This window comes from Entelurus aequoreus, linkage group LG17 (genome assembly GCF_033978785.1).
Source record: "Entelurus aequoreus isolate RoL-2023_Sb linkage group LG17, RoL_Eaeq_v1.1, whole genome shotgun sequence".
In the NCBI taxonomy this organism is placed as follows: Eukaryota; Metazoa; Chordata; class Actinopteri; order Syngnathiformes; family Syngnathidae; genus Entelurus; species Entelurus aequoreus.
This window is the reverse complement of record NC_084747.1, coordinates 24393792-24419689: the sequence shown is the minus strand read 5'-3', so window position 1 is coordinate 24419689 and position 25898 is coordinate 24393792. Positions and strand designations below refer to the sequence as shown.

Sequence of the window (25898 nt, the reverse complement as noted above, 5' to 3'; positions counted from 1 at the left end):
ATGTGTGATGGTATGGGGGTGTATTAGTGGTCAAGACATGTTCTAGGGTGAAAGTGTAAAAGGCAGCATGTGTGATGGTATGGGGGTGTATTAGTGGTCAAGACATGTTCTAGGGTGAAAGTGTAAAAGGCAGCATGTGTGATGGTATGGGGGTGTATTAGTGGTCAAGACATGTTCTAGGGTGAAAGTGTAAGAGGCAGCATGTGTGATGGTATGGGGGTGTATTAGTGGTCAAGACATGTTCTAGGGTGAAAGTGTAAAAGGCAGCATGTGTGATGGTATGGGGGTGTATTAGTGGCCAAGACATGGGTAACTTACACATCTGTGAAGGCACCAGTCATGCTGAAAGGTACATACAGCTTTTGGAGCAACATATGTTGCCATCCAAGCAACGTTGTCATGGACGCCCCTGCTTATTTCAGCAAGACAATGCCAAGCCAGGTGTTACAACAGCGTGGCTTCATAGTAAAAGAGTGTTGGTACTAGACTGGCCTGCTTGTAGTCCAGACTTGTCTCCCATTGAAAATGTGTGGTGCAATATGAAGGCTAAGATGGGGGCGGTAGCTCGGTTGGTAGAGTGGCCGTGCCAGCAACTTGAGGGTTCCAGGTTCGATCCCCGCTTCCGCCATCCTAGTCACTGCCGTTGTGTCCTTGGGCAAGACACTTTACTCACCTGCTCCCAGTGCCATCCACACTGGTTTAAATGTAACTTAGATATTGGGTTTCACTATGTAAAAGCGCTTTGAGTCACTAGAGAAAAGCACTATATAAATATAATTCACTTGACTTAAAATATGAGAAGGGAGACTGTTGAACAACTTAAGCTGTACATCAAGCAAGAATGGGAAATAATTCCACTTCAAAAATGTGTCTCCTCACTTCCCAAACCTTTACTGCGTGTTGTTAAAAGGAAAGGCCATGTAACACACTGGTAAAAATGCCTTTTTTGTCATGTGTTGCTGCCATCTAATTCTAACTTCATGATTATTTGCAAAAAAGAAGAAAGTTTCTCAGTGTGAACATGAAATATCTTGTCTTTGCAGTCTATTCCATTGAATATAAGTTGGAAAGGATTTGTTGTATTCTCTTTTTATTTAGCATTTACACAACCTGACAACTTCACTGACTTTGTAGTTTGTACTATTACTACCATTACTAATACTATTATTACTACTACTACTTCTACTATTATTACTACTACTAATATTACCATTATTACTACTATTAGTATTACTACTAATACTATTTTTACTACTATTACTACCATTACTACTACTACTTTTACTTCTATTACTACCAATATTACTACTGCTACTTTTACCACTATTACTGCCATTATTACTACAAGTACTTCTATTACTACTACTACTACTTTTTATGATAGCTACTACTATTACTACAATTATTACTACTACTGCTACTATCATTACTACTATTACTGCCATTATTACTATGATTACTACTACTTTTACAACTATTACTACCATTATTACTATTACTACTACTATCACTACTACTACTTTTACTACTACTACTACTTTTACCACTGTTACTACCATTAATACTACTACTCGTAGTAGTACCTCTACTATTACAACTACTTTAACTACTGTTATTACTACTATTTATACTACTACTATTACTACTACCAATTCCACATTATTACTACTATTACTGTCATTACTACTACTACGTTTACTACCATTACTACTAGTACTGCTACTATTACTGTCATTATTACTACTACTTTTACTACCATTACTTCTACTACTACTATTACTGCCATCATTACTACTATTATTACTACTGTGATTACTTCTACTTTTACTACTACTATTACTACCATTCTTACTACTGCTAGTACTACTGCTTTTATTACCACTATTACTATTACATCTACTGCTATTGTTCTCACTATTAGCACTTCTACTGCAAGTACTACTACTACTACTCAGGCTACTACTATTACTAGTTCTTGTATTAACGGTTGAGTGATGTGTCAGACCCAAAGGATGCAGCGCTTCTCAATCAATCAATCAATCAATCAATGTTTATTTATATAGCCCTAAATCATAAGTGTCTCAAAGGGCTGCACAAGCCACAACGACATCCGCGGTACAGAGTCGGATGCAAAGGACGTCGAGTGGGTCTGGCATAATATTGTGAAAGTCCAGTCCATAGTGGATCTAACATAATAGTGAGAGTCCAGTCCATAGTGGATCTAACATAATAGTGAGAGTCCAGTCCATAGTGGATCTAACATAATAGTGAGAGTCCAGTCCATAGTGGATCTAACATAATAGTGAGAGTCCAGTCCATAGTGGATCTAACATAATAGTGTGAGAGTCCAGTCCATTGTGGATCTAACATAATAGTGAGAGTCCAGTCCATAGTGGATCTAACATAATAGTGAGAGTCCAGTCCATAATGGATCTAACATAATAGTGAGAGTCCAGTCCATAGTGGATCTAACATAATAGTGTGAGAGTCCAGTCCATAGTGGATCTAACATAATAGTGAGAGTCCAGTCCATAGTGGATCTAACATAATAGTGAGAGTCCAGTCCATAGTGGATCTAACATAATAGTGAGAGTCCAGTCCATAGTGGATCCTAACATAATAGTGAGAGTCCAGTCCATAGTGGATCTAACATAATAGTGAGAGTCCAGTCCATAGTGGATCTAACATAATAGTGAGAGTCCAGTCCATAGTGGGGCCAGCAGGAGACCATCTCGAGCGGAGACGGGTCAGCAGCGCAGAGATGTCCCCAACCGATGCACAGGCGAGCGGTCCACCCCGGGTCCCAGCACTTCATCCATGGCCACAGGACCTGTGCCCCCCCCTCCCCCCCCCTCCACAAGGGAGAGGGGGGCAGATGAGAAAAGAAAAGAAACGGCAGATCAACTGGTCTAAAAAGGGGGTCTATTTAAAGGCTAGAGTATACAAATTAGTTTTAAGATGGGACTTAAATGCTTCTACTGAGGTAGCATCTCTAACTGTTACCGGGAGGGCATTCCATAGTATTGGAGCCTGAATAAAAAACGCTCTATAGCCCGCAGACTTTTTTTGGGCTCTGGGAATCACTAATAAGCCGGAGTTCTTTGAAGGCAGATTTCTTGTCGGGACATATGGTACAATACAATCAGCAAGATAGGATGGAGCTTGACCGTGTAGTATTTTATACGTAAGTAGTAAAACCTTAAAGTCACATCTTAAGTGCACAGGAAGCCAGTGCAGGTGAGTCAGTATAGGTATACATATATACATATATATATATATATATATATATATATATATATATATATATATATATATATATATATATATATATATATATATATATATATATATATATATATATATATATGTATGTATATATATATATGTATATATATATATGTATATAAAAGTATATACAGTATAGGCGTAATATGATCAAACTTTCTTGTTCTTGTCAAAAGTCTAGCAGCCGCATTTTATACCAACTGTAATCTTTTAATGCTAGACATAGGGAGGCCCGAAAATAATACGTTACAGTAATCGAGACGAGACGTAACGGACGCATGAATAATAATCTCAGCGTCACTAGTGGACAAAATGGAACAAATTTTAGCGATATTACATAGATGAAAGAAGGCCGTTTTACTAACACTCTTAATGTGTGACTCAAACGAGAGAGTTGTTTTAGTAACACCCTTAAAGGCCTACTGAAACCCGACTACTAGCGACCACGCAGTCTGATAGTTTATATATCAATGATGAAATCTTAACATTGCAACACATGCCAATACGGCCGGGTTAACTTATAAAGTGACATTTTAAATTTCCCGGGAAATATCCGGCTGAAACGTCGCGGTATGATGACGTATGCGTGTGACGTAGTCAGTTTAACATAAGTTATGGTACTCCGTAGAATCCTATACAAAAAGCTCTGTTTTCATTTCATAATTCCACAGTATTCTGGACATCTTTTGCAATTTGTTTAATGAACAATGAAGGCTGCAAAGAAGAAAGTTGTATGTGGGATCGGTGTATTAGCAGCGGACTACAGCAACACAACCAGGAGGACTTTGTTGGAGAGCAGACGCGCTAGCCGGCGACCTCACCTTGACTTCCTACGTCTCCGGGCCGCCAAACGCATCGGGTGAAGTCCTTCGTCCTTCCGTCGATCGCTGGAACGCAGGTGAGCACGGGTGTTGATGAGCAGATGAAGGCTGGCTGGCGTAGGTGGAGAGCTAATGTTTTTAGCATAGCTCAGTGAGGTCCGGTTGCTAAGTAGGCTTCAATGGCGTCGTTAGCACAGCATTGTTAACCTTCGCCAGCCTGGAAAGCATTAACCGTGTATTTACATGTCCACGGTTTAATAGTATTGTTGATTTTCTATCTATCCTTCCAGTCAGGGGTTTATTTTTTTTGTTTCTATATGCAGTTAAAGCAAGATGCTATCACGTTAGCTCGTAGCTAAAGCGTTTCGCCGATGTATTGTCGTGGAGATAAAAGGCACTGAATGTCCATTTCGCGTGCTCGACTCTCATTTTCAAGAGGATATAGTATCCCAGGTGGTTTAAAATACAAATCCGTGATCCACAATAGAAAAAGGAGAGAGTGTGGAATCCAATGAGCCAGCTTGTACCTAAGTTACGGTCAGAGCGAAAAAAGATACGTCCATCACTGCCTCTCTAGTCATTCACTGTAACGTTCCTCGTCCACGAATCTTTCATCCTCGCTCAAATTAATGGGGTAATGGTCCGAATAGCTCTAGCTGCGTTGAAAAAATAGGAAAATATGAGGGAGTGAACAACTGACAACGTCACGCTACTTCCGGTAGGGGCAAGGTTTTTTTTTATCAGAGACCAAAGTTGCGAACTTTATCGACGTATGTTCTGTACTAAATCCTTTCAGCAAAAATATGGCAATATCGCAAAATGATCAAGTATGACACATAGAATGGATCTGCTATTCCCGTTTAAATAAAAAAAATTCATTTCAGTAGGCCTTTAATGTGTGACTCAAACGAGAGAGTTGGGTGGAAGATAATACCCAGATTCTTTACCGAGTCGCCTTGTGTAATTGTTTGGTTGTCAAATGTTAAGGTGGTATTATTAAATAGATGTTGGTGTCTAGCAGGACCGATAATCAGCATTTCCGTTTTCTTGGCGTTGAGTTGCAAAAAGTTAGCGGACATCCATTGTTTAATTTCATTAAGACACGCCTCCAGCTGACTACAATCCGGCGTGTTGGTCAGCTTTAGGGGCATGTAGAGTTGAGTGTCATCAGCATAACAGTGAAAGCTAACACCGTATTTGCGTATGATGTCACCTAGCGGCAGCATGTAAATACTAAAGAGTGCAGGGCCAAGAACTGAACCATGGGGAACTCCACACGTTACCTTAACATAGTCCGAGGTCACATTGTTATGGGAGACGCACTACATCCTGTCAGTAAGATAAGAGTTAAACCAAGACAAGGCTAAGTCTGACATACCAATACGTGTTTTGATACGCTCTAATAAAATATTATGATGGACGGTATGGAAAGCAGCGCTAAGATCAAGAAGCAGCAACATAGATGACGCATCAGAATCCATGGTTAGCAATAGATCATTAGTCATTTTTGCGAGGGCTGTCGCCGTAGAGTGATTTGCCCTGAAACTAGATTGAAAGGGTTCACAGAGATTGTTAGACACTAAGTGCTGCTGTGCAACAATCTTTTCGAGGATTTTCGAAATAAAGGGAAGGTGGGACACCGGCCGGCATAGGTGGATTAATGACCGGGCCTACCGGGCCCAGGCCCAGGGGGCCAGAGGCCCCAAGGGGCCAGGCCAACTTGGCCCCGCGGCCGCGACCCCAGCAAAACTACTTTTGCAAAAATAATAATCTTAAGCCCCAAGGGGCCAGGCCAACTTGGCCCCGCGGCCATGATCCATAGAGGGTAAGAGGCCCCAAGGGGCCAGGTCAACTTGGCCCCGCGGCCGCGACCCACAGAGGGCCAGAGGCCCCAAGGGGCCAGGCCAACATGGCCCCGCGGCCATGATCCATAGACGGTCAGAGGCCCCAAGGGGCCAGGCCAACTTGGCCCCGCGGCCACGATCCATAGAGGGTCAGAGGCCCCAGGGGGCCAGGTCAACTTGGCCCCGCGGCCACGATCCATAGACGGTCAGAGGCCCCAAGGGGCCAGGCCAACTTGGCCCCGCGGCCACGACCCACAGAAGGCCAGAGGCCCCAAAGGGCCAGGCCAACTTGGCCCCGCGGCCGCGAGCCACAGAAGGCCAGAGGCCCCAAGGGGCCAGGTCAACTTGGCCCCGCGGCCACGATCCATAGAGGGTAAGAGGCCCCAAGGGGCCAGGTCAACTTGGCCCCGCGGCCACGACCCACAGAGGGCCTGAGGTCCTAAGGGGTCAGGCCAACTTGGCCCCGCGGCCATGATCCATAGAGGGCCAGAGGCCCCGAGGGGTCAGGCCAACTTGGCCCCGATCCATAGAGGGTCAGAGGCCCCAAGGGGCCAGGCCAACTTGGCCCCGCGGCCACGACCCACAGAGGCCCCAAGGGGCCAGGCAAAATTGGCCCCGCGGCCATGATCCACAGAGGGCCAGAGGCTCTCAATCATTATTATCAAAGCTAATTCTCAAATTGGATGGATCACACAACCTCACTCACATATTCTTTATCAATTATTAAAGGTTGTTTCTGAATTTTGATCACAGAACTTAATGCAAATATTCTTGATTGATTGACAAAGCTCATTCTCAAATTTTGATTACACAACCTTACTCTGACAAATTATCATTATCAAAAAGCTCTATCTCGAATTTGGATCACAGAATCTCACTCAAGTATTCTTAGCTGTGCCCCTCCCCCATCAAGTCTTTCATAAACCGGTCTGTTCTTTTAGAATCTCCTCATTTGGTATTTTGAACTCGTGAGAGACTGCTCAAAATTTGGTTTCCTTTCCCTCAGTTCAGACTCAGAGATAATTTGAAATCATTCAACAAGAAGTTTAACGCGCGCACACACACACACACACACACTTGAGTTGAGCATTACTTGGAAATTCTTATATTTTCCATTTTGCTGTTATTATCAGCATCTTCCCATTTTGTCCTTTTCTTTCGAGAAAGTTTACAGTCTGACATTTGTCACTGCTGTCAGTTAATAACTTTTTGGTCTTTGACCCATTTTGTCATTTTCTCGATTCGATCGTCACTGACCACTCTCTCCTGTCTGGCAGACATCGTTGCTGCCATCATAGCTAGCAAGCTGCCTGCAGCGGGTCATCCCTATGTTCCCCGTCCCTATGTTACCCGGGTCCTATGTTCCCCTCTACCGGGGAACTAAGGACCCTTTTTAAAAAAAAGGGTTCTATGTTCCCCGCTGCGGGGAACGTACAACACTTTTTCCAGAAAAGGGTTCTATGTTCCCCGCTGCTTCCAATGCGCGACTAAGTAAGACGCACGCAGACACGCATGACAGAGACGCGTTTAAGTTGTCGAAGGAAGGAAGTTCGCGTTTGAGTTGCTCTATCTGCTGCCGCACGCCCTGTGACAGGTTAGGTTTAGGGATGGTTTTGGTCAGGGCACAATTTCGCCAAAAAAGTGCTCCACAACGCCCTGTGACAGGTTAGGTTTAGGGATAGTTTGGGTCAGGGCACAATTTCGCCAAAAAAAAGTGCTCCACAACGCCCTGTGACAGGTTAGGTTTAGGGATGGTTTTGGTCAGGGCACAATTTCGCAATTTCGCCAGATACAATGCAGGGAACATAGGACCCTTTTTTAGAAAAAGGGTCCTAAGTTCCCCGGTCGCATACAAAGACCCAGGAACAACCGGGGAACATAGGACCCGGGGAACATAGGACCCGGGGAACATAGGCACGCTCCCGCCTGCAGATAGCAACATTTTGGTGTCCTTTGGGAAAATATTTAGAAAGAAGACAAAAGTACACACAGTTGTACAACTATTATCTTTATGATCTTTTTTTTGTTAGTTTCTCTGTTACTGTGTGTGGCCAATTAAGCGACTTTTGGCCATACCTGGCTGGTGACATTTAGCGACTTTCTGGTTGATGTTAAGATTAATAATAGCAACAGTTCTCTTCATCTTAATGCAATTTATTGTGTCTGTCTCTCCACATTTTGCCATTAGGTACTTTTGAGCTCTTGTTGGTCAGTCACTCTAAGGTACATTGTTGCTGCCATCATAGCTAGCAAGCTGCCTGCAGATAGCGACATTTTGGTGTCCTTTGAGAAATATTAAGAAAGAAGACAAAAGTACAAGACATTGTACGATTACTATCTTTTTAAAATTATTTGTTTCACTGTGTGATTGACCGACTTTGCCGCTAGATTTCGCGTCTTTTGGCCATACCTGGCTAGCGACTAAAAACATCATTTAGCGACTTTTTGGTTGTGAAGATAAGTGGTAAAAGCAGATCTTCCTGTTGGTCTTCCCACATTTTGCCATTTGGTACTTTGCACTCTTCTTGGTCACTCCAAGGCATTTGTCCCTGCCTTCAGCTAGTCACTTGGCTCTTTTGGAATATATTTCACTGTAATTGGCTCTCTCTCTCTCTTTCTCCTCAGTACAAATCAGCCTGTTCCCTTGCCATTCATCACTGACCACTCTGCTCTCCTGTCTGTCAGACATTATTGCTGCTTGCAGATAGCTTGGGGTCCTTAGAGAAAATATCAGAAGAGAAAAGTACACAATTATCTTAATTATCTTTTTTATTCAGTCAGTCCTTCAGTGAGTCCCAGTGTGTTGGCGATTAAGCAACGTTGGCATTCAATTAGCGACTTTTGGCCATACATGGCTGGCGACTCAAAAAACTAGAAAAAAAGTACAAAAAGTTGTACAATTAATATCTTTATTATCCTTAATTCCCCTGAATCCTAGAGTGTGTTGCAATTAAGCAACTTTGCTGCTAGGTTTAGCGACTCTTGTTTTGGGCATACCTGGCTAGCGACTACAAACATTATTCAGCAACTTTTTGGCTGTTAAGATTAACGTTAATAAATTAAATCCTAATACAATTTATTGTGTTGGTCTCGCCATCTTGCTATTAGGTACTTTGAATTCTTGTTGGTCTCTGCTAAGGTATCTGCCTGTTGTCTTTGCCTTCAGTTAGTCACTTGGCTCTGGAATATATTTAACTGTACTTGGCTCTCTCTTTCTCCTCAGTACAAATTAGTCTGTTCCCTTGCCATTTAGACATTTTCTTGATTGGATCATCACTGACCACTCTGCTCTCCTGCTGTCTATCAGACATTGTTGCTCCCATCATAGCTAGCAAGCTGCCTTGGTGTCCTTTGTGAAAATATTTAGATAGAAGACTAAAGTGCACAAAGGTGTACAATTATTATCTTTTCAAAATATTTGTTTCACTGTCAGTGTGATTGACCGACTTTGCCGCTAGATTTCGCGTCTTTTGGCCATACCTGGCTAGCGACTGAAAACATCATTTAGCAACTTTTTGGTTGTGAAGATAAGAGGTAAAAGCAGATCTGCCTGTTGGTCTTTCCACATTTTGCCATTTGGTACTTTGCACTCTTGTTGGTCACTCCAAGGCATTTGTCCCTGCCTTCAGCTAGTCACTTGGCTCTTTTGGAATATATTTCACTGTAATTGTCTCTCTCTCTCTTTCTCCTCAGTACAAATCAGTCTGTTCCCTTGCCATTTAGACATTTTCTTGATTCGATCATCACTGACCACTCTGCTCTCCTGCTGTCTATCAGACGAATCAGTTGATTCTCTGCTCTCAATTGTCTATGCTAGTAAGCTGTTATTCTCTGCTTTGGAGTGTTGATGCTGGGTTGCTAGTTTTCTAAATCACCTCACACACTTGAAGGAAGCAGCACCGATCATAAACACACAAACAAACTCACACACACACACACACACACACACACACACACACACACACACACACACACACACACACACACACACACACACACACACACACACACACACACACACACACACATAGTTGGTTTATCTGTTGTGATAGGCAAAGAGCCAATGTGCAAAGAAAGAAGGGAAATATGGATCATAAACGTTTAAGTGGAGGAGCTAGAAAAAAAATTCAGCAAGAAAAGAAAAAAAAGGAATCAGTTTTACTTGAGAGTGTTCCAAATATCTCCAGCTTCTTCAGTACAAAGACATCTGCTGAAAGCAATTCTATAAATGCTACTGCAAATTCAGCTAAGGTTAGCAATGCACCTGAGCTAGCATGTAGCTCCCAAGATCCTGAGACCACTACGACACTGAACCAAATGCTTCTGATGCTTATGATTCAACCAATTCAGCAGTAGCCAGTTGCTCGGATGAATGTGAGGTCACTGCACCTCTGGACAGCATAGAAAATGAGCTGAATCTTTCTTCAACACCATCTACAGTGACAACTCTACCTAGTGATCCCGCTAAATGGGCTGAGACCCTCACTGAGTCAATGAAGGAAGTTCTTATTCAAAGAGGTGCAAAATCATTTCACAACCGTCACAGCCATTATCCAGCTTCTGTGAGGAACAGTGGGCTAGGAGGCAAAACCCGATGCCTAAACAATGAACATTTTACTTCACACTTGCCCAATGGACAACGAGTACAAAGAGAGTGGCTGATGTACTCTCCCTCTACTGGTAATGTTTACTGCTTTGCATGCAAACTGTTTTCCCCAAAAACGCATTCTTTTGTGACAGGCTATTGTGATTGGAAACACTCAGAAAGATTTGGTGAACATGAGCGAAGTGCTGAGCACATAACCTGCATGCAAGCAGTCTTGAACCGCGCCAAAGGTGCCACAGTTGATGCAGACCTGTTCAAACAGTTTCAGGCAGAGAGCAGCTATTGGAGGCAGGTGTTACAAAGAGTTGTTGCAGTCATTAAATTCCTTGCAGAAAGGGGCCTTGCATTTAGGGGTAAAAATGAATCGTTAGGGTCTCCTCTCAATGGGAACTACCTTGGTATTCTGGAGGTCCTGGCTGAATTTGATCCCTTTCTAAAGGATCACATCAGAAAGTTTGGGCAGATGGGTCGAGGTAATACCTCATATCTGTCCTCCACCATTTGTGAGGAATTCATTGAATTGATGGGTGCAAAAACCAAACAGGCTATAGCAGATGAACTGCAAGCAAGCAAATACTACTCTATCATTGTGGATTCAACCCCAGATTTATCTCATGTGGACCAATTGACATTCATATTCCGTTTTGTTAGCAAAGAGGGCAGTGTTGTTGAACGCTTTGTGGGTTTTGAGCCCATTACTAGCCATACAGGTGAAAGTTTGGCTAACTGTGTCATGTCTGTGTTGGAAAATCTAGGGTTAGAGCTGTCAAATTGCAGGGGGCAGGCTTATGATAATGCCAGCAACATGTCAGGGAGGTATAATGGGTTGCAGGCTCACTTAAAGAAAAGCAACCCATTAATACACTATATTCCATGTGCAGCTCACTCTTTGAATTTGGTGGGAGTCAACAGCATTGACAGATGTGGAAATGAAGTCTCTAAGTATTTTGACTTGATTCAGTCTATTTACAACTTCACAACTGCATCCACACACCGATGGGACAGGGTATTTGGCAATTCCAACATAGATCTCACACTTAAAGCTTTATCCAACACGCGTTGGAGTTGCCGTGCAGAATCTACCAAAGCACTGTGGCAGAACTACAGTAAAATAAAAGCAGCACTACAGGTTATTTCCACTGATGACACAGAGAAACGAGACACACGAACTGAAGCTGACAGTCTAGTGCGGAAGCTGGATTCACTTGAGATGGCCTTCATGGCAGGCTTTTGGGACACTGTTCTGTCCAGATTTCAGGCCACAAGTCTGCAACTTCAAAAAGCAGACATGGACCTTGGTACAGCAGTTAGATTGCTGGAATCTCTGCGCACCTTTGTTCTCTCCCAAAGAGATCTATTTGATCATTTTGAGCAGAAAGCCTTAAACATGTTGGGTGGCACCCCATCTTACAGGGCTGAACGGACGAGGAAACGTAAAAAGTTTGCTGATGAATCAGCATCCCCAGATGTTGTGCTTGAGGGAAGGCAACTGTTTCAAATAGAGACATTTATTGCCTCTATTGATCAACTGAGTTCAAGCCTTAATCACCGTCTGGAGGCCTACAAACATCTGAACAATTTGTTCAGTGTCCTTTTCTCTTTGGATACAGAGTCCAATGCTTCAGTCCTTCACAAGGCCAAGATTCTCACTGAATCATACCCATCTGACCTCAATGAAAGTCTTGGACAGGAGCTTATACAGTTCAAATCTTTTATACAGCTCAACAACACTGATGAGGAGAGGACCCCTTCAGGACTGCTCAAAACAATAATACATTTTGGACTACAGCCTACGTTTCCTAATACATACATTGCGCTACAGATTTTTCTCACTCTACCGGTCAGTAACTGTGAGGGAGAACGCTCATTCTCTCTTTTGTCAAGAGTAAAAAATGAGCTGCGCACAAGAATGACTCAGAAAAGATTAAATGCGTTATCTCTAATGGCAATTGAGAGTGAGCTGACAAGAGAGTTGGACTTCAATGATGTGGTGGATGATTTTGCAAAATTGAAAGCACGAAAGAAACCCCTTGCTTAAAGGTGCACTGTGTAAGATTTTTAGGTTATTTCCAGAATTCACCCATTCACTAATGTTAGGCTACCTGTTTTCATGAATACTTACCACCACCATAAAATTCTAAGTATCCATTATGACTTGGAGAATTGCACTTTTGCCATTTCTGGGAAGTGTCACCTGGATTGTGAAGATAGGATTGACTTTAGGCAGAAGCTTGGTGCTTTCTCTGGCAAACTGAACCTCAAGCTTCATTCTCTGCAGCTTTGCATTCTTGTGCAGACTTTCATCCACAAGGAACTTTTCAACTTCCCCACTATCGTGAAGGGGCCATCAAAAGATTTCAGTGTGTCCAGCATGTCTAGTCTCTTACTCTCCTTTCTTTGAGCCATCTCTTGTTTCTCATCTGCCCTACTCTCGAATTTTGCCTTCATGAATTTACTCCAGTTGAGTTCAACCTCCCTTTTTGCTTGTGCTGCTGCCTTGAAACCTCTGAAGCTCCTGGCTCTTCTGTAAAATTATTGACCTATTGACTGCGTTCAGTGTGCCCAACTTCTTCAGTTTGTAGTCCACCTTGCCACATTGTCTCTCCATCCCAATGTTGTGCACAGGGGTGCCATCAATGTTACTAGCCTGTTCACTGACAGGGTCCATTGGGAAGGTCTCCTCATCCATCCTCTGCCTGGCCAGGACAGTCTTCAGATGGGGCAGCATGAGATCTGTCAGCTGCTTCACTTCATCCAAGTATTCGGCAGCCACGTCTGACACTGAGTTCAGGACATGTCCAGTGCCTGTCCAGCCACTATAGCATTCTTGGAAATGGGCTATCTTGACCTGCATGCAGCCCTTGTACCATGAACTGGCCTACACCTTTCTTTGTGGTGCTCTCCGATGCATGTTATCATTTTACCTTTCTCCTTCTCCTCAAGCTTAACCACAAATAGATACAGACTTTGAGCCTCAATTTGCTGCACAGCTGCCGTTATGCCAATGTGTTTTCCTCAAGATATTATTTTATTTTTAATGATAGAAGGGAGGAAAAGGGGGCAAAAATCATGTCCGATTTAGTTTTTTGGGTGGGTTGGGGGGTTTATTTCATGATAGCTACCAACTTCCAATACATAATATCTCTCAAATGACCCAATGCACCATCACTGAAGTGGGCGTAATCATTTTCAAAAATGTTTATTTTTAGGCCAATTATCCCCTCCCCCTGTGTCTGTGTGAAACCTGTGCTTGTCAGTGTCTGTGTGGTATACCTAATAGTGTGTGTGCAGTATATGCACTCTTCTGTACAGTACAGTGTGCATGTCTGTTCACAGTATACAGTATTTCTTGCATAGTGCGTGCGTGTGTGTGCGCCCACACGCGCGGGGGGTTGAGGGGCCAAGACCATGTCAGGCCCAGGGGGCCAAAATTTCTTAATCCGCCCCTGCCGGCCGGTAGTTTACCATGAGGTCAGGATCGAGGTTAGGTCTTTTGAGCAGAGGATGAATAACCGCTTTTTTGAATGCTAGGGGAACAGTGCCAGAGGAAAGTGATACGTTTATAATATTTAGCACTGAGCTGCCACCTTAAAGTGGTAGAGGAGTTTGCGTGTCCCAATGATCCTAGGAGCTATGTTGTCTAGGGGCTTCTATGCCCCCTGGTAGGGTCTCCCAAGGCAAACTGGTCCTAGGTGAGGGATCAGACAAAGAGCAGCTCGAAGACCTCTATGAAGAACACGAACAAAGGACCCAGATTTCCCTCGCCCGGACGCGGGTCACCGGGGCCCCCTATGGAGCCAGGCCCGGAGGTGGGGCACGATGGCGAGCGCCTGGTGGCCGGGCCTGTCCCCATGGGGCCCGGCCGGGCACAGCCCAAAGAAGCAACGTGGGTCCACCCTCCAATGGGCTCACCACCCATAGCAGGGGCCATAGAGGTCGGGTGCAGTGTGAGCTGGGCGGCAGCCGAAGGCAGGGCACTTGGCGTTCCGATCCTCGGCTACATAAGCTAGTTCTTGGGACGTGGAACGTCACCTCGCTGGGGGGGAAGGAGCCTGAGCTAGTGCGTGAGGTGGAGAAGTTCCGGCTAGATGTAGTCGGACTCACTTTGACGCACAGCAAGGGCTCTGGAACCAGTTCTCTTGAGAGGGGCTGGACTCTCTTCCACTCTGGCGTTGCCAGTAGTGAGAGGCGATGGGCTGGGGTGGCAATTCTTGTTGCCCCCCGGCTCAAAGCCTGCACGTTGGAGTTCAACCCGGTGGACGAGAGGGTAGCTTCCCTCCGCCTTCGGGTGGGTTGACGGGTCCTGACTGTTGTTTGCGCTTACGCGCCAAACGGCAGCTCAGAGTACCCACCCTTTTTGGATTCGCTCGAGGGAGTACTGGAGAGTGCTCCCCCGGGTGATTCCCTCGTTCTACTGGGGGACTTCAACGCTCATGTTGGCAACGACAGTGAAACCTGGAGAGGCGTGATTGGGAAGAATGGCCGCCCGGATCTGAACCCGAGTGGTGTTTTGTTATTGGACTTTTGTGCTCGTCACGGATTGTCAATAACAAACACCATGTTGAAACATAAGGGTGTCCATATGTGGACTTGGCACTAGGACACCCTAGGCCGCAGTTCCATGATCGACTTTGTAGTTGTGTCATCGGATTTGCGGTCTCATGTTTTGGACACTCGGGTAAAGAGAGGGGCGGAGCTTTCTGCCGATCACCACCTGGTGGTGAGTTGGCTGCGATGGTAGGGGAGGATGCCGGACAGACCTGGCAGGCCCAAACGCATTGTGAAGGTTTGCTGGGAATGCCTGGCAGAGTCTCCTGTCAGAGAGAGTTTCAATTCCCACCTCCGGAAGAACTTTGAACATGTCACGAGGGAGGCGCTGGACATTGAGTCCGAGTGGACGATGTTCCGTACCTCTATTGTCGAGGCGGCCGATTGGAGCTGTGGCCGCAAGGTGGTTGGTGCCTGTCGTGGCGGTAATCCTAGAACTCGCTGGTGAACACTGGCGGTAAGGGATGCCGTCAAGCTGAAGAAAGAGTCCTATCGGGCTCTTTTGGCTCATAGGACTCAGGTACCAGACAGGTACCGACAGGCCAAGCGGTGTGCGGCTTCAGCGGTCGCGGAGGCAAAAACTCTGACATGGGAGGAGTTCGGGGAAGCCATGGAAAACGACTTCCGGACGGCTTCGAAGCGATTCTGGACCACCATCAGACCTATGGTCATGAGCTTTGGGTCATGACCGAAAGGACAAGATCACAGGTACAAGCGGCCGAAATGAGTTTCCTCCGCCAGGTGACGGGGCTCTCCCTTAGAGATAGGGTGAGAAGCTCTGTCATCAGGGAGGAGCTCAAAGTAAAGCCGCTGCTCCTCCACATGAAGAGGAGCCAGATGAGGTGGTTCGGTCATCTGGTCAGGATGGCACCTGAACGCCTCCCTAAGGAGGTGTTTCGGGCACGTCCGACCGGTAGGAGGCCACGGGGAAGACCCAGGACACGTTGGGAAGACTATCTCTCCCGGCTGGCCTGGTAACGCCTCGGGATCCCCCGGGAGGAGCTGGACGAAGTGGCTGGGGAGAAAGAAGTCTGGGCTTCCCTGCTTAGGCTGCTGTCCCCGCAACCCGACCTCGGATAAGCGGAAGAAGATGGATGGATGGATGGTCCTAATAATACAAAAAGCTCCTTGATAAGTTTCCCAGGAAGTGGGTCAAGTAAACATGTTGTTTGTTTTATCCCACTTACACGCCGTAATAATTCCTCTAATGTTATTTCATCAAAAAGAGAGACTATTTTGGAGGGCAATATCCGTCGTATATACAGTCGTATCTGTGTTAATATAACCCAGTTGTAGCTTTAATCTCCTTTCTAATGACTTCAATTTTCTTATTAAAGAAATTCATAAAGTCATCTGCCGAGTGGGTGGAGCTACTGGGAGGAGTCCCTTGTTGGGTTAGTGATGCTACTGTACTAAACAAAAATTTAGGATCACTTTTGTTGATCCTAAATTTATTTAGCTTTAGCTAAGGTAAGCATGTGTTTATAAGTTATTAAACTATCACTCCATGCTTGATGGAAAACCTCAAGTTTAGTCGCGCGCCATTTGCGTTCCAGCTTTCTACATGATAATTTATGAGCTCTAGTTTCTTCTGTAAACCATGGGGTACGCCTTTTAGGGGCCCTTTTTAGCTTTAGTGGCGCTATACTATCAATGGTTTTGCTCAGGGCGTCGTTAAAGTTGTTAGTGAGGTTATCAATAGAGCCCACATAATTTGGGAATGGTGCCATTACCGAAGGCAGTAGGCCAGCAACAGTCATCGTTGTGGCAGCATTAATGTTGCGGCTGCTATAGCAGTTGTTATTATTATTATTATTATTAGCTTGTTGACAATGAGTCAGAACTTCGAATTTTTAAGGTAATGATCGGACATTACTTTAGTACACGGGAGTATCATAACTTTGGAAGTGGTGACGCCCCTGACAAGCACTAGATCTATCGTATTACCGTTGCGATGCGTGGGTTCATTTATTATTTGTGTAAGACCACAGCTATCAATTATAGTCTGGAGCGCCATGCACAGAGGGTCCGATGGGGTATTCATATGGATATTAAGGTCCCCCATTATGATTATATTGTCGGCGTGCGTCACTAGATCAGCAACGAACTCTGAGAATTCACTGATAAAGTCCGAATAGGGCCCTGGGGGGCGGTAGATAACAGCCAGGTAGAGAGGCAGCGGTGTGACAGACCTCATAGTAAGCACCTCAAACAATTTATATTTATTAATTAGGTTAGGGGTAAAGTTAAAATTTTAATTGTATATTAGTGCGACCCACCCACCCCTTTTAAGGGGACGGGCAATATGTGCATTCATATAGTTAGGAGGAGATGCCTCATTCAGCGCAAAAAAATCGTCTGGTTTGAGCAAGGTCTCGGCGAGACCAACGACGTTAAGATTGTTGCCTCTAATGACCTCATTAACTAATAACGTTTTGGAAGACAATGATCTCATGTTTAAAAAGACCATATTATAGGTAGTGGGCTGTTTTGAGGAGTTTTTGTTGAAAGTATCCGTAGTAGCAATATTAATAACGTTGCGTTTATTATGCGTAGTGCACTTTAAATAATTTCGACCATATCTAGGAATTGATATGACGGGAATTTTCAGATTGTTTGCTTGGTGCTGCGATAAACTGAACGCATCATAATTTGCCACCTCAGTAGAATGCATGTCTACCTCTGGCACAGTCACTACAGAAAAAACATGTGAGTTGTGTATTATTCTAAGATAATTGCTATGTGTGCAGGGATTATCCAGCCTGGCGCGGGCTAGTTCTAGCTTAACTGACTCCTCAACCGGAATAACAGACTCTGTAATTGCCTGTGACCGGGCTTGTTCTAGTGTAGTTAGTCAAGTGTGACTCAAACAGAAATCTATGTTGCTAGTCAGGATGATGGCGCCTTCCTGGTTAGGGTGAAGGCCGTCTCTCATCAGCAAGCCTGGTTTGCCCCAGAAAGAGGGCCAATTATCAATAAACGTTAGTCCCTGTTGTCTACAGAAGCTAGCCAGCTACTTGTTAAGCAAGACTAATCTGCTATATCTCTCATCATTGCCTCTCGCAGGCAGGGGGCCACAGACAATTACTCGATGCCTGGACATCTTTCTAGCGAGATCACAAAATGTAATGGTAAATGGGTTGTACTTGTATAGCGCTTTTCTACCTTTTTTTTTAAGGAACTCAAAGCGCTTTGACACTATTTCCACATTCATCCATTCACACACTGATGGCGGGAGCTGCCATGCAAGGCGCTAACCATGACCCATCAGGAGCAAGGGTGAAGTGTCTTGCTCAAGGACACAACGGACGTGACTAGGATGATAGAAGGTGGGGATTGAACCAGTAACCCTCAGATTGCTGGCACGGCCACTCTCCCAACTTCGCCACGCCGTCCCCGGCCCTGGCTATGTTTCCCTTAGTAATCTGACTGTCTCATCCTAGTGTCATTGGAGTCAACGTATACAACTATGTTCGCATAACTAGTGGTGCGATTAGCCTGTCGTACGTGTTTACTAGGCCTGTTGCGAGTTAGCTCCCTAAGATTAGCTTCAATGTCAGGTGTTCTGGCCCCGGGAATACACTTAATTGTGGCTGGTTTGCTAAGCTTTATGTTTCGGGTGATGGAGTCCCCTATGACTAAGGTGTAAAGGGCTAAATCTATTATGCGTCTCAACCGGTTCACCGTAGTTTATAGGCCGTTTAGGACTGCTATAAACTGGGCTAGTTAGCTCGCTACAGCTAACGCTAGCAGATGTGTCAGCAACATCTAAAGTTACGAGATTACTCTGCTCTAACTGGCGGACACGGCCCTCTAGCAGAGCCAGCCTATCCATGAGTAAGGTGCACGAAGCGCAGGAAGCCATACTCACGGTATTTTCTGTCACCGAGTGAAGTTCCTGCTGTCTTCCGGGAAGTGGTTGCGATGTGTGGGGAGTAGATTCCTTCTTTCTCCGCGCTAGCTTCGTTAGCTTAGCAGCTAGCTAGTGTCAGCCATGATCCTTGGTCCACTTCCGCCAAACACTCTGCTCCCGCAACCTTCTCTTCTACTACTCCTCGTGCAAGTACTACTACTCAGTCTACTAATACTAGTCCTTGTATTAACGGTTGAGTGATGTTGTGTCAGACCCAAAGGATGCAGCGAGACCTTCTGGCCGAGCACAAGCTGAGCCAGCAGGAGTTTGATGAGAAGAGCAGGAGGTTGCAGCTGGAGTGCGACCACCGGGTGGCGCTGGAGAAAGACAAAGTGCGACTGATGGAGGACGAGCGAGCACGGCTCCTCAGGCAGGTAGGCCACGCCTCCAACATGTCCGCCAGATGAAGTAGTGAACACCAGTGTGTGGCAGTTGTCAGATGCAGAGAACCGCATCAGACTTCAGGAGAAAGAGTTCCAAAAGTACAAAGAACAACAAAACGTCCGACCCGAAGTACGTCTGCAGTCTGAGATCAACATCCTGACTCTGGAGAAGGTAAAGTACGGAAGTACACCTTCTTGCAGAAGCAACATATCACAGTGTCACCATGTTGTACCAAAGTACACCTTCTTGCAGAAGCAACATATCACAATGTCACCATGTTGTACCAAAGTACACCTTCTTGCAGAAGCAACATATCACAGTGTCACCATGTTGTACCAAAGTACACCTTCTTGCAGAAGCAACATATCACAGTGTCACCATGTTGTACCAAAGTACACCTTCTTGCAGAAGCAACATATCACAGTGTCACCATGTTGTACCAAAGTACACCTTCTTGCAGAAGCAACATATCACAATGTCACCATGTTGTACCAAAGTACACCTTCTTGCAGAAGCAACATATCACAGTGTCACCATGTTGTACCAAAGTACACCTTCTTGCAGAAGCAACATATCACAGTGTCACCATGTTGTACCAAAGTACACCTTCTTGCAGAAGCAACATATCACAGTGTCACCATGTTGTACCAAAGTACACCTTCTTGCAGAAGCAACATATCACAGTGTCACCATGTTGTACCAAAGTACACCTTCTTGCAGAAGCAACATATCACAGTGTCACCATGTTGTACCAAAGTACACCTTCTTGCAGAAGCAACATATCACAGTGTCACCATGTTGTACCAAAGTACACCTTCTTGCAGAAGCAACATATCACAGTGTCACCATGTTGTACCAAAGTACACCTTCTTGCAGAAGCAACATATCACAGTGTCACCATGTTGTACCAAAGTACACCTTCTTGCAGAAGCAACATATCACAGTGTCCCCATGTTGTACCAAAGTACACCTTCTTGCAGAAGCAACATATCACAGTGTCACCATGTTGTACCAAAGTACACCTTCTTGCAGAAGCAACATATCACAGTGTCACCATGTTGTACCAAAGTACACCTTCTTGCAGAAGCAACATATCACAGTGTCACCATGTTGTACCAAAGTACACCTTCTTGCAGAAGCAACATATCACAGTGTCACCATGTTGTACCAAAGTACACCTTCTTGCAGAAGCAACATATCACAGTGTCACCATGTTGTACCAAAGTACACCTTCTTGCAGAAGCAACATATCACAGTGTCACCATGTTGTTGAAGGTGGAGTTGGAGAGGAAGTTGGAGTCCACCACCAAGTCCAAACTTCACTACAAGCAGCAGTGGGGCCGCGCCCTCAAAGAACTTGCACGCTTTAAAGAGGTACTTACTCTAATACTACTACTCACACTACTTCTATGTACAACTTGACTTACCTTCTTTGTCCTCGCTATGCAGTATTACTTTGCTACTAGGTGTGTAACCATCTATTCATGTATATTACTAAGATTCAACTAAAACTCTCCCATTTTTCATGAGTTGAACTCTAAAACTTGTACTAGATACACCAAAGACCTTTTCTTCTCAAATATTGTTCACAAATCTGTGTAAATCTGTGTTAGTGAGCATTTCTTCTTAGCCAAGATAATCCCTCCCACCTCCCAGGTGTGGCATATCAAGATGCTGATTAAGCAGCAGGATTAGGCTGCCACAATAAAAGGCCACTCTGAAATGTGCAGTTGTATTACAAGTTTTGAGGGAGTGTGCGGTTGACACGCAGACTGCAGGAATTTCCACCAGAGCTGTTGCCCGTGAATTTAATGTTCATTTCTCTACCATAAGATGTCTCTGAATGCGTTTCAGACAATTTGGCAGTACATCCAACTGGCCTCACAACCGCAAACCATGTGTTATCACACCAGCCCAGGACCTCCACACCTCCATGATCGTCTGAGAGAAGTGGGTAGGAGTGAGGTGTGATCTGGGGTATGGTCAGGTGTATGGTATGGTATGGTCAGGTGTATGTTATGCTACGGTCAGGTGTATGTTATGGTACGGTCGGGTGTATGTTATGGTACGGTCAGGTATATGTTATGGTACGGTCAGGTGTATGGTATGGTATGGTCAGGTGTATGTTATGGTATGGTCAGGTGTATGTTATGCTACGGTCAGGTGTATGTTATGGTACGGTCAGGTATATGTTATGGTACGGTCAGGTGTATGGTATGCTACGGTCAGGTGTATGTTATGCTACGGTCAGGTGTATGTTATGCTACGGTCAGGTGTATGTTATGGTACGGTCGGGTGTATGTTATGGTACGGTCAGGTATATGTTATGGTACGGTCAGGTGTATGTTATGGTATGGTCAGGTGTATGTTATGGTACGGTCAGGTGTATGTTATGGTACGGTCAGGTATATTATGGTACGGTCAGGTGTATGTTATGGTATGGTCAGGTGTATGTTATGGTACGGTCAGGTGTATGTTATGGTATGGTCAGGCCTATATTATGGTATGGTCAGGTGTATGTTATGGTACGGTCAGGTGTACGTTATGGTACGGTCAGGTGTACGTTATGGTACGGTCAGGTGTATGTTATGGTACGGTCAGGTGTATGTTATGGTACGGTCAGGTGTATGTTATGGTACGGTCAGGTGTATATTATGGTACGGTCAGGTGTATGTTATGGTATGGTCAGGTGTATGTTATGGTATGGTCAGGCCTATATTATGGTATGGTCAGGTGTATGTTATGGTACGGTCAGGTGTACGTTATGGTACGGTCAGGTGTATGTTATGGTACGGTCAGGTGTATATTATGGTACGGTCAGGTGTATGCTATGGTATGGTCAGGTGTATGTTATGGTACGGTCAGGTGTACATTATGGTATGGTCAGGTGTGTGTTATGGTATGGTCAGGTGTATGTTATGGTATGGTCAGGTGTATGGTATGGTCAGGTGTATGTTATGGTATGGTCAGGTGTATGTTATGGTATGGTCAGGTGTATGGTATGGTATGGTCAGGTGTATGTTATGGTATGGTCAGGTGTATGTTATGGTATGGTCAGGTGTATGGTATGGTATGGTCAGGGTATGTTATGGTACGGTCAGGTGTATGTTATGGTATGGTCAGGTGTATGGTATGGTATGATCAGGTGTATGTTATGGTATGGTCAGGTGTATGTTATGGTATGGTCAGGTGTAAGGTTATGGTATGGTCAGGTGTATGGTATGTTATGGTCAGGGTATGTTATGGTACGGTCAGGTGTATGTTATGGTACGGTCAGGTGTATGGTATGGTATGATCAGGTGTATTTTATGGTATGGTCAGGTGTATGTTATGGTACGGTCAGGGTTAGGTACCGTATTTTTCGGAGTATAAGTCGCACCGGCCAAGAATGCATAATAAAGGACAAAAACATATATAAGTGGCACTGGAGTATAAGTGGCAGTTTTTGGGTAAATGTATTTGCTAAAAGCCAACAGCAAGAATAGACATTTGAAAGGCAATTTAAAATGTCTAAAGAATAGTGAACAACAGGCTGAATAAGTGTACGTTATATGAGGCATAAATAACCAACTGCTATGTTAACCTCACATATTATGGTAAGAGTCATTCAAATAACTATAACATATAGAACATGCTATACGTTTACCAAACAATCTGTCACTCCTAATCGCTAAATCCCATGAAATCTTCCTCCCCGGTGTGGCTCCTGGTATGTCCTTCTTTCTGCTGCTCCATCACCGTTTTCTGCTGCATATTTCACTACATCCATCTTGTAACCTGCAGTATATCATTTCCTTTTCCCTGCCATTTTAGTTTAGTCCTTCTCAGTTTTTATAAGTTACTGCCAATGTTGATGTGATCCATTTTAATAGCTCCGGCAGTAGCATTTAGCATATAGCAGTTAGCATTCCATGAACCACAATGCATTTCTGCCATGACCCGCCCCCGCCAAATTCTTATTGGTTGACCTTCTTATTCTTATATGTGACGACCTCACACTATACAGTGTGTGCTACCAAGTATGATGTCATCACATGACATCATACTTGGTAGCACACACTGTATAGTGTGAGGTCATCACATGACATCATACTTGGTAGCACACACTGTATAGTGTGAGGTGGTCACATGACATCATACTTGGTAGCACACACTGTATAGTGTGAGGTCGTCACATGACATCATACTTGGTAGCACACACTGTATAGTGTGAGGTCATCACATGACATCATACTTGGTAGCACACACTGTATAGTGTGAGGTGGTCACATGACATCATACTTGGTAGCACACACTGTATAGTGTGAGGTCATCACATGACATCATACTTGGTAGCACACACTGTATAGTGTGAGGTGGTCACATGACATCATACTTGGTAGCACACACTGTATAGTGTGAGGTCGTCACATGACATCATACTTGGTAGCACACACTGTATAGTGTGAGGTGGTCACATGACATCATACTTGGTAGCACACACTGTATAGTGTGAGGTCGTCACATGACATCATACTTGGTAGCACACACTGTATAGTGTGAGGTCATCACATGACATCATACTTGGTAGCACACACTGTATAGTGTGAGGTGGTCACATGACATCATACTTGGTAGCACACACTGTATAGTGTGAGGTGGTCACATGACATCATACTTGGCAGTGAGTGTTGTTGCAGCAGCAATGAGCCACATGGTGCTGGCTGATCAGTGTGAGTGTGCACGGGATCTGTGTGAGTGTGCACGGGATCTGTGTGAGTGTGCACGGGATCTGTGTGAGTGTGCACGGGATCTGTGTGAGTGTGCACGTGAATCCCGGCTGTTGTCCACGTGCACTTTGCCGTCCTGGCCCTGAACAAGTGTTGATGGACACTCGTTGATGTTTGGTGTGACTGACAGAAATATGACTTACTTTTCTGTCAAAGTAAAAAAAACATCAATCACGGGCCTAACAGGAAGCCCCGCCCACTGTGTGTGTGTGCAGCGGGAGCAGGAGAACGCCATGACGCGTCTGCAGAAGCGTCAGGCGGAGCTGGACGGCATGACGCTGCGTTTGCTAGCAACAGAGGAGAAGGAGGCGGTCCGACAGGACAGACAGGAACTGGGGGACATCAGGAACCAAGTCAACAGGTGAGTGCTAGCTTTAGCATCTTAGCTCGCTCACCTCACCCCCGGACTTTTCCACCTCCACAGGTTCAAGCAACAGGGGGACGGCTTAGACCCCGCCCCTTCCGTGACCGGACCCGCCCCCAAGCTGAGCCAGAGCGCCGACGAGCACCTGAGACGCCTGCTGGAGGAACGAGACACGCTGCTGAGGACGGGTGTGTACACGCACGACGACCGCATCATCACCCAGCTCAACCACCAGATCCAGGACGCCATGATGGACACCACCTGACGGCCAATCAGGTTATAGGGTGTGTACACGCACGACGACCTCATCATCACCCAGCTCAACCACCAGATCCAGGACGCCATGATGGACACCACCTGACGGCCAATCAGGTTATAGGGTGTGTACACGCACAATGACCTCATCATCACCCAGCTCAACCACCAGATCCAGGACGCCATGATGGACACCACCTGACGGCCAATCAGGTTATAGGGTGTGTACACGCACGACGACCGCATTATCGCCCAGCTCAACCACCAGATCCAGGACGCCATGATGGACACCACCTGACGGCCAATCAGGTTAGGACGTGAACAGACATGTTTGTTAGCACTTTAGCAACTATGTTAGCTACTTGAGGCTGATACAAAACCACCATCTTTCTTAGACTCTTGATATTTATTTATTTCTTTATCCTGGTATGCATCACACCAGTCATAATAACAATTATCATTCTTGTGTGTTTTCTAATAAAATGTCAGCTTTTCTTCACGTTTTATTGTCAACTCATGCAAACGTGAGCATCAACGTCCCGTCAAGTAAACAGGAAGTGGGTAAAAACGTCAACACAAACACGTTACCATGACTTCAAGCTAAAAGTGACTTATTTTTTTTGCGTCATTAAAGCTTTTTTTTAAATGTCCAGGCACAAAAACGTCAACTTTGGTGTGTGCTTGTTGTGGTGTGGGTGACGCCAAAGTGCAACAACATCAATATTCATTTGGTCAATCAAGCTCCGCCCCCTGCATGGGCGTGTTTGCTTTGGTCTCCGCCTCCAGCGCTTTTTGGTATTGAGAGTTTTCTTTGGAGGTAAAAGCTGCAGCGTTCAAACAATCTTTGGTTTGAGAGGAGGCCTCACTTTGCCAGTTTCTTTTGGCCGCCACAAGAGGGCGGCGATGAAGCAGAAAGGTTTGGCTTCTCCCTCAGACTTTGGCACAACTTTGGTCCGTTGGTCAGGAAGCACCGGGCGGGATAGAAAAGCAAAGATGGCGCCGAGGAGAATCAAGGAAGAAAAAGGAAGCTCTCGTGTTTGTCAAACGGCCGCCATCTTTGACTTCTAGTCCACCTCGATGGACTCGCCGCCTTCGCTTGACGGCTTGCA

General features: G+C 45.0%; 2 protein-coding genes across 10 annotated transcripts in view; one reads left to right on the top strand and one right to left on the bottom strand.

The window, feature by feature from the left end:
• LOC133632721 (centrosomal protein of 120 kDa-like) overlaps positions 1-25389 on the top strand; it is a 61446-nt gene extending 36057 nt beyond the window's left edge. Inside the window, exons 16-22 of one of the 3 annotated variants that reach the window (XR_009821695.1) lie at positions 19230-19391; positions 19450-19572; positions 20677-20775; positions 21256-21351; positions 24386-24531; positions 24595-25002; positions 25099-25388. Coding sequence is in view for 2 of the 3 variants with exons in the window: in XM_062025338.1 (XP_061881322.1) it covers positions 19230-19391; positions 19450-19572; positions 20677-20775; positions 21256-21351; positions 24386-24531; positions 24595-24799 (831 nt within the window). In the remaining variant the exon portion in view is untranslated. Of the gene's footprint in view, positions 1-19229; positions 19392-19449; positions 19573-20676; positions 20776-21255; positions 21352-24385; positions 24532-24594 lie in introns of all 3 variants that reach the window. The other 2 variants (XM_062025338.1, XM_062025339.1) reach the window with 2 other exon arrangements.
• LOC133632729 (putative histone-lysine N-methyltransferase PRDM6) overlaps positions 25187-25898 on the bottom strand; it is a 157888-nt gene continuing 157176 nt past the window's right edge. For all 7 annotated transcript variants that reach the window (XM_062025355.1, XM_062025354.1, XM_062025357.1 and 4 more), the window contains one exon: positions 25187-25898. This exon is cut by the window's right edge and continues 70 nt beyond it. Coding sequence is in view for 6 of the 7 variants with exons in the window: in XM_062025354.1 (XP_061881338.1) it covers positions 25854-25898 (45 nt within the window). In the remaining variant the exon portion in view is untranslated.